The sequence below is a fragment of the Arctopsyche grandis genome, chromosome 13 (assembly GCF_051622035.1).
Source record: "Arctopsyche grandis isolate Sample6627 chromosome 13, ASM5162203v2, whole genome shotgun sequence".
In the NCBI taxonomy this organism is placed as follows: domain Eukaryota; kingdom Metazoa; phylum Arthropoda; class Insecta; order Trichoptera; family Hydropsychidae; genus Arctopsyche; species Arctopsyche grandis.
In genome coordinates, this window is record NC_135367.1 from 27,715,962 (window position 1) to 27,735,880 (window position 19,919).

The following is a 19,919-nucleotide window of genomic DNA, read 5'->3' on the forward strand; positions in this document are numbered from 1 at the left end:
CAAATTGACATATCTACAATCGGGCCTTTGTCAACTGCCACATCACCAAATTATCCAAAGATTGTTTAACCAAATTCTAATTTGCATAACACGCTGTGAATCAAACGAAATTATGCGAACGTTTTAAATATCAATGCCGATTTGGAGATTCAACTGTTTGTTTTGACAGTTGGCAGTAGCGCTACGCGTTACGGCCATGCCCAAACACATAAACGATCGCAATTCGTTCAAATAAGGGCACGCAAACATTGAAAAGGTGTTTAGTGTTTAATTTTCGCTCGGCAAATTACATACATACTGAGTCAATTGTTTGTTTACCTGGCGATGAGTCCTCTGGCCAACTCCCAAAAGGGTATTTTATGCGATTTCGTGCCTCCCATGGTAATCATGAGGATGTCTGAGCTCGCCGACAGACTGGCCATGGCCACGATTAGCATCCACGTAGACCACCACATCTGCAATGCAAAATCATTCAAATTTGAGTCAAAAGTCAAATACTGAGTTGAGTGAGCGAGAAAATTCGATCGATTGCGATACAATGTGAAAGTAATATATGTATGAGTTATTAAGCAAGTCCACATAGATGAATGATGAAATTTGTAGGTTTGGGAGTTTTCGCGAAAGTCATGCCATCATCGAAATTGGGGTGAAGTTTTCGACTGTCATTCTGTGTAATTACAATTTTGGCGAAAATGGTAGCTTTCTAGTTTTGAGTAATGTTCAATTTTGTTATGCAATTCGAGTGTAGGGCCCATTAAGATGTTGACAGATGAAAGCGATGGATGTAAATGAGTTTTAATATAAGATCATGTTTCTTATCATCATCATCATCATCATCAACAACAGAAAGCGCACAACGAAAGAAAAAATACACGTTTACTAAACAGCGTAAGAAGAAATCAGGGGATCAATACTACATAAATATGTAGATACTAAGGCAGTTTGTGCTCTGCTAGTTTTCGAACAAAGCACAACTTGAAGTACAAAAGTCAACAATCATCATCATATCACATTTGAATATATGTATTATACATACATATGTATGGATATAGTTTCATTCAACATTGTTCCAGAGAATAATGTCGCATTTAGTCGTGTCGCGTCGCATCAACATATGCGTATCCTATACCTGCTTAATACGAAAGTCGTGTTCATTTTATGTAGACAATTTTAAAATGTTGTATCAAATGTTAATTTGAGAATTTTCAGAAAATTTACGAGGTATACGTTTTGATTAAAAAACATTTCGTAACAAAATTTTATTTAAAAAACTGTATTGCCTATTTGCTGTAGTTTGTGTATATGTTACAGCGAAAGCATGTTTCAAGTGAAAATATATTTTCAATAGTAAAAATATATTTTCACCAATTCAAGCAGTGAAAATGCATCAAATAATTAATTTACAACGCACAAAAACGAATTTACAACCCTAAAAACCCAATCTTAAATTGATAGGGCTAACCCTAACTCAACCTAACCTAACCTAACCCTTGAATAATACCAACCCTAACAACCTTATCTAAAAATAATAGGGCCAATCCTAACTTAACCTAACCTAACCTAACCTTTGAATAATACCAACCCTAACAACTTAATTTTAAATGAATAAAATCGACCCTGAAAATGTAACTTTTGTTATGATTTTACTGAAATCGGTCAGTTTTAATTTTGTCATCTCTAATTTATGTAGTTATTATTTTGTTTCTTTTTTGTTATATTTTTGACCATTGTGTCGCATTAGGAATTCCTGTAATACCTCAATGGTCCAAGCTTAAAATAAATAAATGAACCACTACTATTATTACAAGGCTTTTATTAGTTTCACTTCGTCAATTAGTCTGACAAACTTGCAACACTCTTCCATTCAAATTTTACCATTTTGCGAGGATTGGCCACCGATAGAGATTTAAATTGGGTCCGCTCTGTCGATGGTGAAATATAATCGTAATAAACATGTTTAAGAAACCAAAAGTTTTGGAGACGGTGACAGCTCACCCGTTACCAATAGCCAGTAGCTTTGTTTGTTCGACTTTCCGCCCCCCCCACTCGTTTTGTCATATTTTAATTGTTTAAACGCCTGTAACTTTATCATTTTCACACTACATATATCTTATAAAATTTGCATTTTATCTCATATATATATTTTTACTTCATTCATAGGCTATAATATAATGAATGATAAAAACATGTTTTTGTAAAATTGAAATGGCCGATGCGGTGTTTGTTCTTTGGCCAAGTCGTTCTCGCCGCTTGTTTGCCGTCTCTCTTTTTATCAAATTTTGCAACTTTATATTTCAATATACATAGTTTACAAAATATTAGCTTAGCATATTTAATCTGCAGGAAAACTATATTTATGTTATTGAAACGCAGATCTGCCAATCATTCAATAAATAATAAAAAAAACAGCAACTGACTGTTAAACAAAATACAGGTACATAAAATGGCTTCACATTTGGCACTGAATAAACATAACATATCATTTGTTAACACATTAGAAAGCATTTTGATTTATAATGCACATTAAAAACATGCATAACAACGGTGCAAACCAAAATTTCAGACATAGCAGTTCAAACGGAAAAAAAACTGATGCAATCGCGATAGTTGCGCATTTTTCGCATTGCGCAATATATTATTCAAAATCTTCGATTAGCATACATACATATAATTTCGAACGATCGATTCCACGCTAAAATAGTGTATTTGGCTCACTTTTGTCACGCTTTAGACTCTGAAATTTTTATTTTTCTCTATTTTCGAACGCTTTCTTTAGCAGAGATACGTATCGAATTACATATGTACATCCAATTTGCATACAACGTTATATAATATATGTATGTGTGTTAAAATTCAACGATGAAATCTGATTTAGGTGTAATCAATATCGCGTCATCAATATTTCCTCCTTTTTGGCATGTTAACCATTGATGTATAATACACATAGATGGGCCCTGACGTGTGATTTTGGTCGGAGATCTTGTCTTCACTAACTGAGGGGTGCGGGGGGTTTAACTAGCTGTATTTATTTATTGGTTTAACGTAGGGTTTATTAAGTTGGGTTTTTTTCCCTACGACGCAGCGGTACCTACTAAGAGAAACTGTGCACACGCCATGTATTTTGCGTTCGCCATAAGGGAGACCAGTATAACACGTGAGGGCGGATCTAGTTTATTATACATCAATGATGTTAACCCTTTGAGTGCTGATGTCTATTCTGTTGAAAGCTCGCCACGCTGAAAATTTCGCAAACATCTCCAAATAGAATTATTTAGAATGCAGGTATAAAAATTGTAGCTAATCTAAGCAAAACCTAGACGAGGATTTTGGGTTTTGTAAAAATGTGTTTAGACTCTCTAATATACCTTGCAACAATATAAAATAAACAACAGAAGTCTATTAATTAATGTATTTTTCCAAAACTAGTTCCATCTTCTTCATTATTGTTAAAATGTAATGCTCACAATCTAAATGCCAAGCCACAATCTAAAATACTCATCAGTCAGGGATTTCCATCGGGAAATTCTGCTATGGTTATAAATCCAGAAATTCCGGTGTAAACCAGTCTTTATAAACATTGACACGGATTAAACGACCCATGTTCAATGCATTATTTTTTCAACCTGGAAAGGCTTAGCGGGTGGTATTCTTGTTTACTTTGTACATGCTCAAAATACAACGCCCATCGGCGTTTTTCAGGCTCATAGACTTTTTGGAAGAACACCGATCGGTATTGGTCAGCATTCAAATTGTCAAATAACTATTATAGAAAAGTTTATTGATGATTAAGGAGATACACGCACCGCCAGTGCTCCGTCCAGAATGTCTTAATATCGCCTAAGTATCTCCTTATAAAGGACAGGATGCTCAGGGCATCTTCGACGTCCGGTTACTTCCCCATTGCTTAGTCACGTACTCGGATGTGCAGTCCCACGCTTTGGCGTTGTCAGTTCTAAGAACTCCACGGGAATGCGACCGAGTGCCGCTATCGCCGCTAAGTGCATTTGGGGGCTTATCATTGTTTAGCCGACTTGCACTTAAGCTTGGAGATAATCCTCGAAACCAATTATAACGGCGGCTCTTTTTAGCATACGCTAGATTATCAAAGCGACTTGAAGAGTGGAAGTGGTTCAAAATCAGATCACAATTTTTTGACGGAAAAGAATGTCACTGAACTAACTAAAAGTGAAGCTAATAATAAATCAGCTGATAACTAAAAATAAAACTATCACTGTTTGATCTGTGTACATGTGTAGCCTTTATTGGTTAGAAAGTTTGTTTTGGAGAAATAAACAATGCAATTTGAGGTTATGGGTAGCTGTTGAACTAATTGTATGTATGTAAGCTTATTGTAAAAAACTAAATGTATGTAAGCTTATTGTAAATCATATTAACAATTAGATACAACATAACTTCTTATTGAATACTTATCTCGCAGATAAAACTGCGTGAAGAGATATACTTTTAGCCATGAAATGTCAGATTTGACATCTTTGGCCATAAATCAATATATATCGTGTATTACCCTACAAGAAGCTACACGCCAAATTTGAAATTTATATATACATATGAGAGTTAAAACTATAAATATTTATATATTATAGATAACGAGAACCAATAGAGCAAATTTCATAAAATATAGAGTGAATTATAGGCGTTTAAACAATTAAAATTGATAAGGCCGTGTCATGGCGAACAGTTTACGCCTTGTTAAACAACGCTTGTTAAACGTCAGGAAGATTTACTTTCCCTGTTTTTAAAACGCGTTGTATACGATATTTTATCTCCAACGTAATGGCAGACGATACATTAACGTGTATTGATGACCAAAATGAGCAATATGGCAAAGTATGAAAACGATCGGATAAGAGATAAAAATGACCACTGACACGAAAGCCATGTGAAACGTAAAGGAGGTAAGTAATAAAAAGGAGGTAAGTAAAAAGCTTATAAAAGTGGTTAAGATTTCAGTATTTGTATTTGAACAATCCCACGTGGTATAGAAAGAAGCAGCACGTTCGTTTCTGACCATAACGGTAAAAGCTTCACTTCAAAAATGGAAAAATGCCGCAACATCACACGATTTTTAGCCCGAGCCAAGCTGCGCTCTTTCGTCACCGTTGAAAAATATCCGTATTTCGGACCTAACCTAACCCAACCCAGTTAGACGAAATCGGAATTTAACTTTTACCGACACACCTCACATTATCTAATATATCAAAATCGAGAGAATTCGAACATTTTGTAATAGGTACGTATGTATGTATATTATGCACGTAATAATACGATATTTATACGTCGGTCTTCAAATCGATGAATGACGACATCGATTGGAAGCCATGCGACCGGTTTCGAAATCTCGATTTGCAATTGCAAATTATCGTAGAAAAGCACCTGCAGGCGAAACAAACTCTCGCATCGATATATGCAGTGCTTACAGCACAAAGATGATAACTCCCAAATTGAGTTATTAGTGCAGTTATGCTCCCGATTTCATATTCTGTAAGAACACAACGTGCAAAAGTCATAAGTTTGATTACAAAATTTCTATCTAAAATCTTGAAATTGCTCACTTCAAAGAATTTAACGTTTGAAGGAGGGAGCGTCGAGATCGAACGAGATTTTTTAATCAAAATACAGCATTTCTCAATACAAATGGGTTCAATATATATCTTATTAATCATTTTATACATCAACATAAAAAAGTTTTAGTCCAATAGCATGTTTTTGACTATTTTTGTATTAAAAAATAACGACTAGCATCAACACGCAAACGCACATAGGTAAGGCCAACAGGCGACTGCATGACTCAATACCGCGCGCTAAAAGCGACGAAAACAATAGCTTACGAACATATAGCTGTCTCTTTCTCTCGCATTGATTCATCGATCAATAAGAATATACAAGCGAACAGTCAAAAACACTTATCGTATATCGTATAAACATGACTATCGTATAAACATGACTACCGCCTTTAAATCATACTTTGGAACGTAGAAATGTATAAATGTATTTTTTTACGATGTACCCATTTTTTAAATCATACACAATCTATTAAAATAAGTTTTTGTAGTTCATTCTAGGAATACAAGAAATATAGGGTGTATAGCTTTGAAAATAACATTGAAAGTAAAATTGGGGCATTTGCATACCATCTGCCTTGGTTAATTCATTTAATTTGTTATTGTATGTACATTTTGATTATTTTAACCTATCCGCAGGGGCGTCATTTCAGCAATTCCCAGGGGGGGGGGCAAAGTAAGGAATGGCTTTCTACGGGGGGGGGGGTGTTATATTAAAAAAATGAGTTTATATTAAAAAGTACAAAATAATCTCCTGAAAATCTTTCAAAGCAAGACAAACAACAAAACAAAATATATTTGGGAGTTAAGAATTGACAGTATCTTTAATAAAAAGTCAGTATCAATGCTAATTTATTTCAGTCAGAAAAATACAGATATTAATGATACATGCATATATCAAATTCTTTATAAATAATTAATAATCAATAATAAAAAAATCAGTAAGCAATGATAATAATTTAAAATATACAAAACTCCAAAATCAATAGTATTTTAATTCTTTTCCTTTTCTTGATTTTACAAATATTTAAAATATAATAATAATAATATAACAATAGGTAATATTATATATATACATACTTCTATTAAAATTTACTTTCTATACAACAGAATGCAAACGCTAACTGGTGACTAAAAGTCTTTTAAATTTATATTTTTTCTATTTACGACAATAAATTGAAATTAAATATGCTCTACCACACTTAATTTATTTTTATTTATTACTATTTTTAAACAATTTTTATCCATGGCGGGGGTTACTTGCAGGGGGGGTTATGTCCAGGGGGTTTTTGGCCGGGGGTATGTGTCCGGGGGGTATGTGTCCGTGGGGTATGTGTCCAGGGGGTACATGTTCGGATACTTTGTGTAGTTCTCAATGTTTATATTTGTCACACAGTTTGACAGTCGCCGTTCGCGCCCTCGGCTAATGACGATTTAAAAGCATCATACTTACTTTACTCAAGCATTATATCATGTTTGTATATGTAACGTCACGACTGAAATGACAAAACAATGGAGGTGTATTCTTGTCGTTGTCAAATTGGGAATTAGAGGAAAGTCGGGTCTCTTTCTCCTCTTTGCATAGGAAGTTCAACGCGTTCCGAAATTAATTTCAGCAAGAAATTGGATAATTTTTCGACAGGCGACACGAAAAGCGTTTCCGCCATTCTAAAACGTGCGTTTAAAAAAATCACTGAACGATTAAAATGATGCTTATAAAGAAATCATATGTCAAATGTCAAAAAATGAAATATTCTTTAAAAAAATTTGACTGTAAATAATATTATTTTTTTTCCTGCGGCGCATGTCTTTTCTATAATAGACTTAGACTTAATAGAGTTATTTGAAATTTAAATTTGATTGCAATTCAAAAAAATCCAAAGGAATTTAAATATTTAATATTATGTTGTGATTTGTTATAACTAGACACCGGACACAAAGCGCGCCGTTCATTGTTCAATTGTTGTAAATGCTTTGTTAAAGGTTCGCTGAACCTTTTTTTTGTACTCTATCTTTGTAAATAGAGCCAAACCACCACAATTCCTGGAAAAAACACGCTCTCTATCCGGAGACTAGTTATAACTAAAACCCGGACTCAGACGGTGCCGCGTATTGTTCAATTGTTGTAAATGCATTGTTAAAGGTTCGCCAAACGTTTTTTTTTCGGACTCTAGCTTTGTAAATAGAGCTAAACCACCCCGATTCCAGGAAAAAGCACGGTGTCTATCCTCAGTCTAGTTATAACTGTATACTATTATAAATAGAAAAATAGTGCTTTACCACTGTTTCAATGAGTTGCAAAGTGGTGGTAGAAAGAGGCGTATGGAAAGCGAGCTGTCATCGCTCTGATCTGAAACACGATTCCGATATTCCGAGCTCGTTAACCATTTGAATGCTGACCAACGCCGATCGGCGTTTTGCCAGCAAGTCTATAAGCCTGAAATACGCCGATAGGCATTGTTTTTTGAGTATGTAAAAATAAACAAGAAATACTACCCGCTAAGGCTTTCCAGGTAGCATTGAAAAAATAATGCATTGAACATGGGTCGTGTAATCCATGTCAATGTTTATAAAGACTGGTTTACACCGCATTTTTGAATTTATAACCATAGCAGAATTTCCCGATGGAAATCCCTAACTGCTGAGTATTTTAGATTGTGGCTTGGAATTTAGTTTGAGAGCATTACATTTTAAAAACAACGAAGAAGATGGAACTAGTTTTGGAAAAATACATTCATTAATAGACTTTTGTTGTTTATTTTATATTGTTGCAAGATATATTAGAGAGTGTAAACACATTTTTACAAAACCCGAAATCCTCGTCTATGGTTTGTTTAGATTAGCTACAATTTTTATACCTGCTTTCTATTGGGTTTCTAAATAATTCTAGTTGGAGATATTGGCGAAATTTTCAGCGTGGCGGGCTTTCAACAGAATAGACGCCAGCACTCAAAGGGTTAAAATGCCAAAAAGGAGGAAATATCGTATTTTAAAAATTCTAAAATAAGTCCCCTTTATAAAAAGGTTCAAAATTATTCTTATCCCAAGTGGAATCCAATCATTTAAATCTGGCCCTCTCTGAATATCATTATTTTTTGCAATTTTGCGCACTGCGGCCGATAGATAAATTGCCCCATCTGTCAAAAAGGTTGTGCATCAGTGATTTAGACCCTTGACGGGTTTTAAAAGGGCTTCGAACAAATTTACATACTACTTTTGGATAAATGCGAATTACAATAACCTTTTACATATTATATTGAATAAATTATAATATCACTGGATAATGTACATTTTGACGATGTATTTTTTGTACGGAATAATGTACATTTTGATAAGTAATTTGAATTCGATTAAAACAAGAATGTATAATATATTTTTTAATATATCGCTCGATACTAAAATAACACGTAACAATTGCCAAAAACAATATTACATATATGTACACATTGCACACATTAAATAGTTGTCATTATCAAGTGCTAATTTTGATCTGGGTGACGCCTGGTGTATGTATGATATTATGCTCGACGTTGTATGTCCGATAAAAACTTCTCTGTTTGTTTATATTACTCGCAAGATGGGCAAGTGCATCGTTAAAAATTGCACCATGAATTAAAAAACACACAATAACCAACATGGGACACATTTTTATACGTAAATTGATCATTTAAGTAACATATTATTCAATTAACATCGTAGTTTGACAGTTTTTAAAAGTGTCATGGCGATAGCCCGCATTCTACATAACATTTCAGGGGTGGCGCCAGAGAAGTGTAAAAACTATTTTTAAATAAATGTTAAAACATTTCTCGTGGTGGAGCCGAATACTCAATTATATTAATAGCCAATTAATTAAGTTTAATAATATAAACATCGTTCATTTTATATTATACATATTTTTGTTGAAGCTATACATTACACGTTAATTTAAGAGTTCCTAAGGACAGACAAATACAAAAAAGTGGATAAAAATAATCCGCCAACTGAGAAAAGAAACGGATTGGCCACTAACGCCCAAAACCACCATATACTCAAATTGTAAATAAATCTATATCAAAATAAAACTTTTATTTCTGTAGTGAATATGTGATGACCCTGATTATATTCCGTGCGTTGTAGTTATTCGCAAGCGCACGTCTTTTATTATAACATTTCTTATAGGTGATTTCTAAATAATGTATCAGTTTTTAGTAAGTGTGGAGTATTTTCATACATAATGTAGTAAATTAAGTAAATTATGAAAACCTTAATATTTTTAAAAGAAAGCTAGATGGCTCTCTTAAACTTTAAGAAATTTTATAATAATTCTTTTAAAATATCTTCACTTCTATCTATCTATATTTTTGTTTCATTTTAGTTATTATTTTAATGTTCTATTTTTTTTAAATCTTTTTAGTGACCGTCGGCCAAACGTCCATCGGCCAAGTGCCCATTTGTACTAAAGTCCTAGCACGGGAATTGAATAGGAAAGAAACACACTTGCACGGCGTTGCTCGGGCGTTTTTATATGGAAGCCCTTCAGTCCCGAGCTCCGAGACCTTTCAAAGCCCGTCTATAGTATAAGTAAAGTTACCATGATATATAATTTGTTGACTTTAAATTGAAAAAATAAAAAATATATTTTTTTTGCTGTTTGTAATTAGATGAATAGATTAGGCTAATCGCCCGGCGTAGCTCAGGCGTCTAAAAATTGCAAAATAAACTACGGTTTTAAGTTAAGAGTACTACTAAATATGTAGACCACAAGCAAAATTCCGAATTGAATCTTAATTGTATAAATAAAGTAGAGTAAATTTAATCCATAGGTATACATGTAGGTCTAACAATAATATAATTGGTATCGGTCGAACGTGCGTTACTTTCACGGATCTCGTATTACACGGTATCGCGTTTACAACGAGCTCTTCATATCTCGACTTCATGAGACCGTCCGACAGAATTCTAAAGAACCAGTTAGAAGTCGCGAAACCGCTTCTCGTCTTCTAACAATAATTGCGTGCAACTTTTTTTGCCCATTCGGTTTTCAGAGCGTAGTATTATAGTTTGCTGGTGCATTTCTTCAATGTAAATGCATGCGCCGATGCATTTCCTGCACTGTGTGGACGATACGAGTATGCATTTTGCGAAACCAACCGGCTGATTTGCGATACATTATTTATGAAGAACTATCTGCTCATCTTATTAATGATAAATATATGTATAAACAAAAAAAATCTAATTTAAACATGTCTAAGTTAGCAAGTGTGTATATGTAAATATGTATGTATATCATTTTTAATATATATAGTTTTTTTTAAAGGTGATTTTAATTTAGTATTTTTGTTTCATATCATTGTGTTATCTTAGCATAAACTTATTTATTTAGATTTTAGAGTGTTTGTAAATATTTAATGTTGCGAATAATAAACGTGCCCATTACGCATATTCGGGCAAACATGTCACACATGGACGTTACATCGCAATTTTATTTTTTTTATTTAAATACAGAATAAACTATGAATTTCAGTAGGTAGAAATGTCATTGTTTATTTTGCTCAATTGTGCGAAGTAAAAAAAATATTTAACAAATAGCAACAAGCTCGTTACTTGTCATTGGCACTGAATGTTACTAAGAATTGCTAAAAACCAATAAAATAAAAGTGCTAAATACTAAATGTAATATATCAATTATCTCACGAAGCATTTTTGTATATATGTATGTACATATAAAGAAGCATATACCCGGCGTCACCCAAACAAAACTAAATGTCACTAAGAATTGCTAAAAATCAATAAAATAAAAGTGCTAAATACTAAATGTAATATATCAATTATCTCACGAAGCATTTTTATATATATGTACATATAAAGAAGCATATTGGGATTTACCTGTAAGGCCTTCCTGGTATATATGTAAAATAAAAATATAAAAATATATACCCGGCGTCACCCAAACAAAACTAATTCGAAAATTGTATATGACGAATATTTGACATTTGCAACGTATCGTGCAAATGTCATTGTTGTAATTTTTTTTGTTATTTAGCCCATTTAATAAATTAGATAAGCTAAGGTGGAGCCTCAAAAGGTCAAAAATTTATAAATTAATAAATAAAAATACAATAATTTGTATAATTTATGAATTTTTATTTGTAGTTATATAAATAATAGATTCCCAAGCTTTTTCTACGCCGAAATATTAAACAAATCTTGAAATTTTGTCGAAAATTTTTAGTTTTTTTGCAATAAAAGGATCAAAGTAAAATTATTTAATTTATTAATTTATTTAACGCGTTAATCAAACAAAACAGGCCTGTTCAAACTTTTGGATCGCTGGGCTGTAAAGCAATTTTTGATCATTTTGAGAGCCGCAAAATATTCTTTAAAAAAGTACCGCAAAAACTCTTTGCCTACGTCAACTTTCGCGGTACTTTTTTAGAGAATTTGTACATAAATCAAGTTTTTGACCATAAATATTTATTTATTTAAGTGACTAAGAATATTTTTCTTAGGCCTGAAGTATTTTGTTTACACAGTGAATTGAAGGCATTTTACGAATGACGTCCATAGCGGTCATCCACAGGAAAAGGGTTAAGGAGGGAGGGGGGTTAATTTGAATTTATTGAAGACGACGATTTATTATATAAAAAATATAAGTAGACATATTCTCAATATTAAATGTGGTTATTTCAAATTGCTAAATTCACTGGAAACACAGACTAACCAAATCGTAATAAATGCGATCAGACGGTTGTATATACATATTTCCCACATGATTTTTACTCAACTTTATATTATTATTATTTTTAATGGAGTACCATAGTATGGTATATTAAAATTTTCGATGCAATAATGGACCAGAAGAAATAATTCGCAGTGTATAACAAAGAGCACTCAAAGTTATGCTGAAAGGTAATCCCTTTATAATTTTAAAAAAGTTTTTCAAAAACATACCTCTTCTATAATTTGTATATAAAATTATTATTTTGAATAAAAATAGCCATAGTTTTATTTTACTACTGCCATCTATGTTTAAAACTGAAAACTGGATAGACATCAGGCACTTTCCAGAAATTGAAATTTCAAACGCGTCTTACAAAATATTTTTGCACCAACGTAATGGCGGAGGATCCATTTCCTTATATTGATGACCAAAATGAGCAATATGGCAAAGTATGAAAACGATCGGATAAAAGGCAAACTTTTTCCTGAATTGTAATTGTAAGTGAAACGTAAAGGAGGTATGTAATAAAAATTGCAATCCCTAATAGAGTGGTCTTCTGGTAAGTACAAGTCTTTTAGTATAAAATCTATAGTCTAATTGTATTCATATATGTAGGAATATATAATACATTTTAATTTCAATTACACACTTCTCTACCCTAAAAAGAAGCAACTATTTGTTTCCATCAAAAAACTTTACCATGCATTTGCGTCCTTTCGAGTTTGAGAATTTTTAAAATGCTTTTTACGCTTATTATACATTCCTAAAATATACAGAAACACTCTGAAGCTTTCTCTTTTATTAAGAAAATTTCGACAAAGTGAATAGTAGGTTCCATACTGAAGTCACACGACTAACGTTTACGCACGATAAAGCACGTGTAGAGCGTCTCGAATTTTCCGACACGCAATACGTCAAAGACTTAATCTTATGCGTGTCATTATTATAATAGACATTATATTGAAGAAAGTATGTGTATATAATTACATAAAGTGCGATTCAATTGCCGTACACACACGGTTAGTAGACTCGAGTGCAAAGTGTTAAAAATAAATAGTTGTCGGTTCCGCATCCGACGCGGTTGTGTCACGCGACCGCATCTGGTTCTGTTCATCATTACCAAGTTATAATACGCTGTTCAGAATGACATAATGTCATTTAAATTTCTCATTGTTCTTCTCCGTGCTTTTACCATCATTATATTCGGATTAATGACCCTTTCCCGCTTTATTTTGAGAGTACAAAAGCTCGCCTAAAAGATTACGCGGTCGACGAATGAGTGAGCTATCGCTAAAGGTGGCCATTCACATTGTCAATTGAAAGTCTCTTATAGTTTCTGGCTACAACATTTGTCATTGTTTTCTGTTAAAGTGAGTGAGTGTTAAGTATAGCTCAGTGGTTGCGTTTATGTTTAGCACCAAGAGATTATTGGGTTCGATCCCGGGCTAATCTTTAATTTACTGCTGGTTAGGTTAGGTTAGGTTAGGTTAGGTTACTCTCCATTGTACGAGAAAGCAGGAGAGCAAAAAAATGGTTGATAATAGTAATCGACAATAGTGAATCCCGGGCTAATCTTTAATACTGCTGGTTATCCTTGGATATTTGGATATTAAGCATCCGATATTTCTATGCCGATAATTTATGCGCATACATTAAGTCGGTGAATACGACATAATATATGCCTATTTAATAATAATAATACATGCCTTATAATTGAAGTAAAGTCAGACCGAGCGACGGGTCACATCGTTGTCGGGTGCTCTGCGCGGGAGCGTACACACATACACACATCCACGAAGACACACACACATTCATTCATCATTTCGAACGGGTAAACGGCGCAGATCATTCATATGCGACATTCATATAGATTAAAAATTACCTTACAATATATTTATATATAAAATATAACATATAACTTTATTTTAATTCATGTATCAATTCCTTTCCGAAGCCAACCCGTTGAAATTAACGGGCACAACACTAGTCCTAAATAAGAATACAAACTTTTCAATAAAGTTTTACCCTGATGAGTATTTTTTGTCTATTTTTGAATATATGTATGTATATAGAAAACGCAAAATAAACGGTTCATTATTTATTAACATATCAAAGTTATCGAAAACACAATTTAAGGTTCATTTGACTGATTACATTATGCTGTGAACTCGTTGTGTCTGAACTATTGCTAGTCTTTAAGAAAACGTTACTTATTTACTGATTTATTTATTTATTTACTTTAAATATACAGCCGCCAGGACTTTTGAACAATAATATTATAAATAGAACAATAAAACAAAAAAACAATATTAATATAAGAAAAGAAAAGAAAAAATATGAGATTTAAAACTAATTGAATAAATAAATGAATGAATTAAAACAATAAAATAAAATGCATTTAGTGTTAAATGATGATGCAACAATTTTTTTAAACTATGTTTACTAATTAAAAAAAAATCAAATTGGCTAAATTCGTTTCTCAATTTATGAAGTCGGGGTAACGTTGAATTTTTGTTATAACTAGCGGCATAATTTTTATGTGGAATAAATAGTTGTATCTGGTAAATCTCCTCGGTGTATGAAAATTTATGAGGTCCACAAATTCACTACAGTCCATAACTCCGCTGAGTACACCAAACAGACATAATAAATCATTGATTATTCTCGTGTCACAAAGTTTGATCATATTCAATTTAATATACTTGTTGGTGACAGGGTCAGATTTTGTGAAAAAATTATAATCAATGAATCTAATAAATCTATTCTGAATCCTCTCAATGGAATTACTATGTACCTGTGAATTAGGGGACCATATTGGTAAATTGTATTCAAGTCGATTCCTTACCAATGAGAAAAATAATAATTTAATTGTGTTAATATTGTTAAAATGAAATATTGTTAATATTATTACGACAGAGGAATCGCTAGATTTGTCCTCCGACAAGCTTCTGCGTCGATAGCCACCTTAATTCGAATCGAGATGATGATAACGAGATTCGGGCGAAATTTATTGCCGAGAATTTAGAATGTCCGAATGTTCGAATTGTAAATTTCCATTGTGAAAAGGGTGTTACGTGAACGTTTGGCGCTAAAATTTTCGGCGAAAGTCGCATTTCCAGTTTTAATCGATTCCGAATTTTGTTATCTCAAAATGTCGTCTTTTCCGTACTGCCACTTCTTTTGATTGAGCAAGTCACATCTATTGGGTTCGTAAATGCCTCAAGTTTCAAAATACATATAATATTTTATTTTTCCATAGATATACATATACCAGGAAGGCTTGACAAGAAAACCGTAATGCACCTTCCTGGACAATTAATTACAAACAAAGCAGCATTTTGTTATTACACACATCACTGTATTTCCAGAAGCTGAAGAACACGAAATAATAATTATTTAATTACAGAATTAATCCATTGAGCCCATCTATGGATTTAGATTTTGTACATAATTTTTAAAAATTATACACACAGTAAATACAGAAGATTTGCGACAGCAGGAACGATGATTTTTTGCCAATTTTGAGGAACCGTTTCAACAATGATCAAATAAAACTGGCAACTCTGATAAGAAATGATCGATTTGGAGTCACAAATACCCCCAAATCTAACCAGCAGTATGGTGGATCGAACCCACTGATCACTTGGTGCTAAACATACACGCTACCATTAAAGCCATACTGCTGGCTGTACCTATCTGTGTATAATATGTACATACATAGGACGCCTATCGAGCTCGGTATGAGAAGTATTATAATAAATTTAAATATTTTATTCATCAAAGTCTGTTTCAATGATGGATATGAAAAATTAATTGTAAAAATATTTAACCGATATTTTTTTTTTGATTGATGGAGATTGTTTCGGTTGTACGAATGTAATATTGTCTTATTATTTTAATTAAATCCCATATTTTTATTCGAAGAAACATAACGATTTCTATAGACCGAGATAAAGGCTTCTGTAATAATATTTATATAATATATGTATGTTTATTTTTTTAAGTGCTTTGACCCCTTCCAAAACACGATTGATGGTTTTATATTGAAAGTTGTGGAATTTAATACGTACTAAATCAACTTGCTTGGCGTTTGAAAATTTGAAAAAATAATCTTTACAGGGCTCCGATCCCACCAAATTACAAGTCAACGTTAGAATACAATGATAATTTACTTAATTTGATGATCGAAAGTCGAAAGCTGCGGATTTGTAGAGTATATATATATATATATATATATATATATATATATATATATATATATATATATATATATATATATATATATATATATATATATATATATATATATATATATACATACATACATTGATTAGGTTTAGTGGAAGTTGTATTAAAATATTATGGAAGAAAATTTATATAGAATAATAAGAGGTTAGTAAAAATGAAGGTCAAAAGCAATTTGTGCAAAAACCGTTGTATTTTCAATGAATATTACAGTATTTGAGAGCAAATTTCAAAAAACGCTGCCAAGATTAACAAATTTATATTTAAACAGGCAAGTAAAATACATTCGGATGTGACCAACCCGCGACTTTATCTTTGTATTTGAAAAATATAAGAAGGTAACAAAACAAAATTAGATAATTAAAAATACATACATACACGTTCACATATGCCAGCTATGAGAGCATTTTCGATACAAATTTTTCGATACGAAAAAATGACTACTTCCGGCTTACGAATTCTGACCAAAACCTTATCAACTCTAAGTTAGTACATAAATAAGGTGTGGAAAAAATCGTGTGGTCACAACATTTTTAACTTTTCTAAATTTAGAGATTCAAATTAATACTAGAATTATAGTTGAATTTTCTCTTCAAGGGTTAATTTATTAATAGTTGAATTTTCTTGTTTAAGGGGTCGAAAAAAATAGTGGAAGAAAAATCGAACAAGAGTAAACTGCCACTTTCGGTCGACGGCTGATTGCCAAATTTTATATATAACTTAGCATTAAGCTTAAACTTTTAGATATAAAATTTCAGCTCAATATACCAAAAGGTTTCTGAGAAAAACATAAAAAACCTCGATCTTCTAGAATAAAAGTACTACTTCCGGTTGAGGTAAAAATATTTAAAAAATATAAAAGTATAAAATTTATAATTTTTACAACACGTAGAAAAATTTCAGTCCGATATGGTTAGCGGTTTGGGAGATAATTGAATTAAAAAACTTAAAAAGACGACACCTATGTACATATTGTATAAGGGGAGGGAACATTTCAGGTCAACTTAAAATTTTGAAAAATATTTCAGTAACCAATACTAAGTTTCAGTTCGATAGGATTAACGGTGTTCAAAATATTCCCAAAATACACTGACAGGCACACATACATTTTTTCTAGATCATGAAAACGTGATTAGTGATCAATTCTGAGTTCGAATCAGTTAAAATCTCGAGTTCGAATTTTCGCATGATCCCAAAACTTCATCTATTTTTACTACGTATATATGTTGTATAAGTAAAAATAGTTGAGAATACTAGCTATATATGTATGTAAACTAAATTATCACAAGCGCAACATTTAAAAATATTGCTGATGTTTAAAAACCACAAGAAAATTATTCAGCATTGGAATAAGCTTTAACTATAGTACATAGAACCACTTCAATTTATAATACTTATTGCTAAGTGGAATAAGAGCTAAATTATATTACTGGGAACTTCCATCTTCTTTTAAAAATACGTCTATTATTCTTAAGACGTTTCATTATGTCGGAAGCAATTACGAACATAAAAGGGAATTAGTTTCTAAGGTAAAGTCAAAAGAAATATAATTCATAAATATACCTTTACGACAGAACTTGACCCAGTTTGCATCATCGATTTTTTATGCAACTATTTGCTAAATATTTTTCGTATAAAACAAAGACGATTGTCACAGATACGCCAATTTCAATCGCAACTTTCTCCAATAGTTTAACGCTTCGTTGATTGCGTCTCTTTTTTGTCTCATGTATTTTTCCGCCAGTTTAATTTATAAACCACACTTAATCCGAGCTGACCATCTTTCAAAACAGACACAAAGATTCGTCTTATTGCGAAATTCGTAGCGCGTAATCTTAATTAGCATACGTTTATAATAATATATGTAATGTAACGTCCCACGCTGTAACCGGTCTTGATTCGAAACGAACAATTTTCCTCGAAGGAAAATCAGCAAATCGCCACATTTTCAATGTGTCTTTGTATAATCATAACTACAACAGCGCTTCCTGGTTTCTTTCTAGAACTAGCTATGCCTGAATGCGACTAGTAGAATTTCCCTTAGACGCAATTGGAAAATGTTTGCGGTACAAATTGGAAAATACGAACGATGGAAGCTAGATTCCGTCTCGGAAAATTAAATATTAAATTGGTTTCATAGACTGTTTATTTATTTTACTATATATATATATATATATATATATATATATATATATATATATATATATATATATATATATATATATATATATATATATATATATATATATATATATATATATATATATATATATATATATATATATATATATATATATATATATATATATATATATATATATATATATATATATATATATATATATATATATATATATATATATATATATATAGTAAAATATGTATGTACATTATAATTATAAGCTAAAAATATATGTGTTGTTTATCATTGAAGAAAAGTAGTGGATCCTGGTTCAATCCCTGAGGGACACCAGACGAATTTTCATGTTCAGTAGATGAAATTTTCGCTACTGACGTGTTTTATACAATTTGGTAAAAAAATTAACAAGGTTTTTTTGAACATCTAAAACCATAGAGCTTGTGCTATAAGATAGTATAGTTAAATTGATCAAACGCATTTTCAAAGTCATATAATTTTTTTTTTTTATATATTTTCAAAAGTGACATTACGGTATACTCTAACGTGATATGTAAGCATAATATAAATATTGTATATAAGAATCAGCGAGACATCTAAGTATGTTATAGATAATAAATTTTTGAAATCATATTCATATTCAAATTGTGGTGACATTGTGGATAGGATGGTTTTTGCCAATTTGTTGGAGGAACCGCTTCAACAATGAAATCATATAAATTGGCACACTCTGATAGGAAACGATCGACTTGGATCGAAAATATCTGTAGCTTTTAAGTTAAAATAAAAGTCTGACCAGCAGGACTTAAGATTATACTCAGAATAAATTCTTCAATCGAGGTCAGCTCACGAGATCAAACCCGGGATCAAAACTCTCGATGCTTAGTATCAAAGCAACAACCGAGCCACGCTGCTGGCTTAATCGAATTGATACGTACAAGTTTTATCACCACATTTGACAAACGTAAAATATTTGGGACGGTGGATAATAGTGAACGAATTGCATGTTGATATATTTACTTGCATATATGTATTTACATATGTGTATGTGGTATGATTGAAGTCAAATATCGGTTGAACATGATTTCCGGTTGAATAGACTGAAAATTCCCTAGTCGTTCATGGCAGCCGGAAAATGACTACTTCGTACTCGAATACGTCGAGCCAAAACCACTTTATCAATTCCGAAATATTTCAACCGAAGCATTGCTCTGATTTCATATAGCAATATGAGGTAAAATTGAAACTGTAA

At 32.0% G+C, this 19,919-nt stretch overlaps 2 protein-coding genes across 2 annotated transcripts in view; both read right to left on the reverse strand.

The window, feature by feature from the left end:
- LOC143921428 (uncharacterized) overlaps positions 1–19,919 on the reverse strand; it is a 339,615-nt gene that overhangs the window by 183,365 nt on the left and 136,331 nt on the right. The window lies entirely within an intron of this gene.
- Positions 1–19,919, reverse strand: part of Ugt50B3 (UDP-glycosyltransferase family 50 member B3) — a 60,424-nt gene that overhangs the window by 10,275 nt on the left and 30,230 nt on the right. Inside the window, exon 3 of the mRNA XM_077444217.1 lies at positions 319–455. Coding sequence (XP_077300343.1) covers positions 319–455 — 137 coding nt within the window. The remainder of the gene's footprint in view (positions 1–318; positions 456–19,919) is intronic.